General features: G+C 44.1%; 1 protein-coding gene across 1 annotated transcript; it reads right to left on the minus strand.

Moving 5' to 3' along the window:
- Positions 1–216: 216 nt before the first annotated feature.
- LOC127933983 (leucine-rich repeat-containing protein 4-like) lies at positions 217–4,831 on the minus strand. Its single transcript, XM_052531119.1, has 2 exons — positions 3,450–4,831; positions 217–3,330 (listed from the first exon to the last, which is right to left on the minus strand). Exon 2 carries the CDS (start codon positions 3,207–3,209, stop codon positions 1,269–1,271), a length of 1,941 nt encoding a protein of 646 aa, XP_052387079.1. The 5' UTR covers positions 3,210–3,330; positions 3,450–4,831; the 3' UTR covers positions 217–1,268.
- Between the last annotated feature and the right edge of the window lie 263 nt (positions 4,832–5,094).

Raw genomic sequence — 5,094 nt, forward strand, 5'->3', positions numbered from 1 at the left:
CAGGATTAAGATGTCACCACATTCCTGTAGCCAGAAATTTTACCATGTAACAATTCAATGCAGTGTGTATATAATTCACTTTATCAGTAAAATTAGTTTTCAGAGACCAGCAAAGTATCTGCTGCTTTCTATAACCTCTTTTATGGTTATCAGAATTGCATTATTAAGCTAATGCCCTACAGTTGAAAAAAAAAAAAACAAGAGGAAGGAGATTAGTTTAGAGAAATACAAACCAAATGTTTTCTTTTTTATTTGTTGTAACCTATGTAGACTCCTCATAAAAATAGAGCTGCTCAAAATAAAGACAAAGTAAATTGCTGTTGAAAGATCTCAATAAAGGAAAGTTCATAATTCACCACATTCATTTGAATCCCTTTCTTAATAAAAAAAAAAAGTGAAACCATGTTAATGCAAACCTGCAATAAACCATCCAGTCACAGCAACCGTCTCATAAGTCTTAAAAACTAACATCCAGTTGAGCCCTTGCGTTTTTTCTAAATTAGCCCTAAAAGGCAATCAAATCATAATTTAAAAGCAATTGAAATCGTACTCCGCAAACGGGATGGAAAAACCACAGGATAGTCAATCCAATTTGTCAAAAAACCAAGAGGACATCAGAGTAATAGTCAGAAGGTTAAACTCAAAAAGCAAGCAGGGTGTCTGTTCTGGAAACATACTGTTAAACACTTGCTGCAAAACTATGGCGCAGCCCAAAATAAATCATTTGGCTGAGAGCTGCAGAACAGCAGACTCTCTTGGTGTCCAACCTGTGTTTTGCAATTTTTTTGCTCTTAAGCCAGTCTCATTTATTGCAAGTATAACATTTGGCACAATACAAATTATTGGTGCTTTTAGAAGATAAGCCTTTAAAGATCAATCAGTGGACAGTTACTTAGAAAGTTATCTGTATAAATGGGACTTTACTGCATCATATACAGAATGTTCTAAAAATCACAGGTTGCCCCTTTTCAAACAAATCTGTCTTCATTGCACTGTTGTATCAGCATCATCACATTTTCCCATCTTAAATAGGAGTTACAAAATAGTTTAAATTCATTTTCACTTTTATATAATCTGTTTCTTGTATCATCCCATAGTGGATTAATTTATATATTTATATTAATATATTTATGTATAAGCATGTACAAGAAAAACAGTCTCATTTTTGCACTGGGTACAAAAGTAATTGCTGTCTTTTCTGTTGTGCATTCTATTGCATGTTTTCATGATGAACAGAATAAAAGACAGAGCAGAAGGCTGTAGGAATGTTATATTTGTGTTTCCTGTACCTTCTCCTTTGTGTGAGTTTTGTTCAGGTAGTGTTCAGGGATGGTGCTGATGGTTGTGGGGCGGGAATGGTGCAGGGAGTTTCCAAAGTTGTTGTCTAGCCAGGGAGAAGAGTGTGCTGATTTGTAGGAGCTGAAGCTGAGTTTGTAAGTGTTCTTGTGATCTCTCAGGCTAGGTGATATCATTCCACTTTCACCTGGTATACTTGTCCCTCCATGGGTGGTAGGAACATTCCTATTCATCTGAATGTCATCTGTAGTCCTAGCAGATACCACCGAGCTCCTTTGCTGGTGCCTTTTACGCAGCTTGTAGAAAGCTATGAGCATAACGGCAGCAAGCAGGGTGACTGCCACAAAGCAGCCAATGATGATCTTAGTTGTCTTCATGACCTCGTCAAGACTGGCAGGTGGACCTGTCGTTCCACGTACAGTTGGCACAGAGACCTGTCGAGGTGTTTGAAGTAAAACTGTCGGTGTAGAGATAAAAACAGGTTGAAAGACGGAGGGCGAGGCGGTTACCGTCTTTGGCTTGATCACTTCCTGTGAGGTGGGTTCCACTTCCTCCACTGTCACTGTAGTGAAGTAACTCAGGTTAGAAGTGTTGAGCTCAGCTGCAGTCACATTCAGGTAGGCTGAAGCATTGGAGTTGCCAGCAATGTTGGTGACCATGCAGGTGTACACACCTGTATCTGCTGGCAGCACGTTGGAGAAGTTTAGCGTCCCATCATTGAGCACTGATATCCGTGGATGATTAGAGCCATGGGTCAAAACAGTTCCATTAGGCAGGAGCCACCTAACTGATGACATAGGGGCTGTGTGACATTTTAGCTCAGCTACACGTTCAGCAGATATATTAAGATCCCTTGGGGCATCCAGTATGTAAGGTGCTGAGCACTGGAAAGTGCTCTGGTCCACCTCCACCAGGTAGCGTCCACGTAAGTAAGCAGGGGTGTGGCAGCGTCCACAGCAGGTGGAATTAGTGGGAATGTACTCCCTCAGCCACCAAGCCAACCACACCACATTACAGTTGCACTGCCAAGGGTTGTGGTGCAAATGGAGTTCCACAAGGTAACTCAAGGGCGCAAAAAGGTCATGGGGCAAAGAGCTAAGGTTATTATGGGCCAGGTTGAGCTCAACCAAGGCTGTGACATCATCAAATGCATTTCTCTCTATAGTGGTGATCCGAGAGTTCATAATCCAAAGCTTTTTCAGAGATTTCAAACCCCTGAAAGACCCAGGTTTTATCTCTGGGAAGTAGTTCTCAGACATCTCTAACTCCTCCAGCCCTACCAAAGGGGTCAGGACTGGCATCTCCCGCAGGTTACACATTCCAAGGTTTAAGTATTTCAAGTTGTATAATCCCTCAAAAGCGCCCTCAGAAATATACTCCAGCTTCTTTAATTCTCCCAGATCCAGACGCATTAGAGAGGGAACACGATTAAATGCGTAGGAAGGTATGCTTTCGATAGGGTTGTTCCTGAGCCATAATTCCCGCAGTTTAGACAAGTACTCAAAAGCGCCACTTGGGATCCCTGTCAATCGGTTGTCGAACAGCTCCAGTGTGTTGAGGCTGTTGAGGCCACTGAAGGCCCCCACCTCAATCTGACGAATAGAGTTCCTACCCAGTTGTAGTACCTCCAGGTGACGAAGGTGTTGAAATGTGCCAGCTTCAATTGTCTCTATGCTGTTCTCCATCAAGTTTAAATGCCGTGTGGTGGCAGGAATACCTGGGGGCACTCGAATCAGGCTGCGCCTGGTGCACACCACCTTAATGAACTGGTTACTACAGGAGCAAACGCCAGGGCAGGTCAGTGGTCCGGAGGGGGCGGCGCATACGCTCCATGATCGAACCACGAGGTAGACTGCAAAGAGCAGGGCTGCGTTCCAGGCACGGTGCACAGTTACCTGCCACAAAAGACTCATGATGTGGCGCGTTCATAATTCAACATCGCGTGGGGATTCGGCTGGGGTACGGAGAACAGTGGCCCTACCCTGGTTTGAGCAAGACTCTGCATCTGTTTGCCATCGACAGTGTAGGATGGTGCTGGGTTAAACACAGAGAGGGAAAGAGAGGAAGAGATGGGGGGTGGGGAAGAAAAAGATGAGTAGAGAAGGGAAAAAGCTGATCTAAAGAATAAATATGTTGAAATAGAAGGCACCTACCTCACTGGCTCGGAGTTGTCCTCAGAATAATCCTTTATTTGGAAGCAAATCCCCAACACTGCTCACTCATATTTCCCACTAAGATCCCAGCACATAATTTTCAGCCATTTATCTTATAAAAGTAAAGTGGATCATGAACTGATTTGACAAAATGGCTCCTATTAATTCCAAAGAGAAGTGGCATTCAGTGAAACTAGTTCAAGAGGTAAGGCCCAGTCAGCTAAGCAGGTGCACGGATCCAGTCAGCTTGGAAAAGATCTCCTCTCAGCTCTGCTATTGATTGTCCTTGGAAGGCGACACTGAATACCACTGAACAATTTTCACAATACTCCATTGCCGAAGCACATGCACAATAAACCAAGAAAACTATAAAAAGAAAGTCCTCTCAGATTCGTTTCTCCCCTTTGCAGTAGACTAAGCTTTTTTTTTTTTTTTTAGTTTGCCATCATCCACCCCCCGCGACACTTGTTCTACTGACCAGCCGTATGTTAATGAATCCAAAAAGGCTAACAGACGTACACTGCGGTCATTCCGTCTTGCTTTTTTAACTCACTCTGCTCTCCTGTCTGTTTCTGTAGCAGCTGCGGACTGCCGCGTGCACAGTTAGCAATAATCCATCAATTTCTCCAGAGGGGGGCTCGGGGGTGGTGTTGCAGGAGCAAAAGGGGGAAGGGGGGAAAAAGGATGGGGGAGCAGCATCAAAAGCAGCGCAGCAGTGGTGAAGCTCTCTCCCTATCTGATGATCGTTTGCTCCTTGTGCTCTCTCTCTCTCACACTCTTTCTCTGTCTGGCATCCTCACTCTCCTTCTTCCTTTCTCTCTTTTCTCAGTCTCAGAAAAAAAAAAAAAGATTGATGCCACAGTATGACGTGTGGCTAATTTCAGAAAGATACCTTGCAGAGGATTCCGTAGTTTGCCCTCCCTCCCCCGCTGTGGATCCTGCGGTATTCCTTTATTTTCCCTTGTCTTGAGGTAGTAAGTTGTGGCAGTTCGCCTGCTCTGGCTGTGAGGCTGCGGGTTGGCAGTGGCTCTGCAGTGGGAGGTGGGCAGGAGAAAAAGCACGCGAGGGAGAGAGACCACGAACACGCTCACCCACACGCGCGGCAGAGAAGACCATCAACGGCAACAGTGGCAAGAGCAGCAGTCCTCACCTCCAGCGCTCACCCTCCTCTCTGTATTTCTCTCTGTGTGACTGGGTTGCAAGCGGCAGAGTCTTTCTCCTCCTTTTGTCCTTCAGTGGAAACGTGAATGTACTGCTGACGCATCCCGCTCAGAGCAGTGCATTGGTTTGATGCAGTGTTCTTGTGCATTAACACATTTTCCCCCTCCTCGCTGAGTGTACTGCCTCTCGTTCAAATACTCACACACACCAATAGACTCTCCAAGTCTTCCTGATTCACTTTTCACAGTTTTTTCCTTCTCATTCTTTGACTCTTTTTGTCTCCACTTAACTCCTTTCTTTCTATCCTCATTATTTTAATTATCCTTCACCTCTTTCCAAACTTTCCTCTCATGTTGTCTTGAAAATACTCTTTCCAATTCTTTCCACTGTACACACTTATTCCTCGTATTTTCATTTGTTAATCTTTTTTTGCTCTCATTTTTCCTATTCCCCTTTACTCTAACTTGACTGACTTTCTTATTTC

The sequence above is a fragment of the Carassius gibelio genome, chromosome A18 (assembly GCF_023724105.1).
Source record: "Carassius gibelio isolate Cgi1373 ecotype wild population from Czech Republic chromosome A18, carGib1.2-hapl.c, whole genome shotgun sequence".
NCBI lineage: Eukaryota > Metazoa > Chordata > Actinopteri > Cypriniformes > Cyprinidae > Carassius > Carassius gibelio.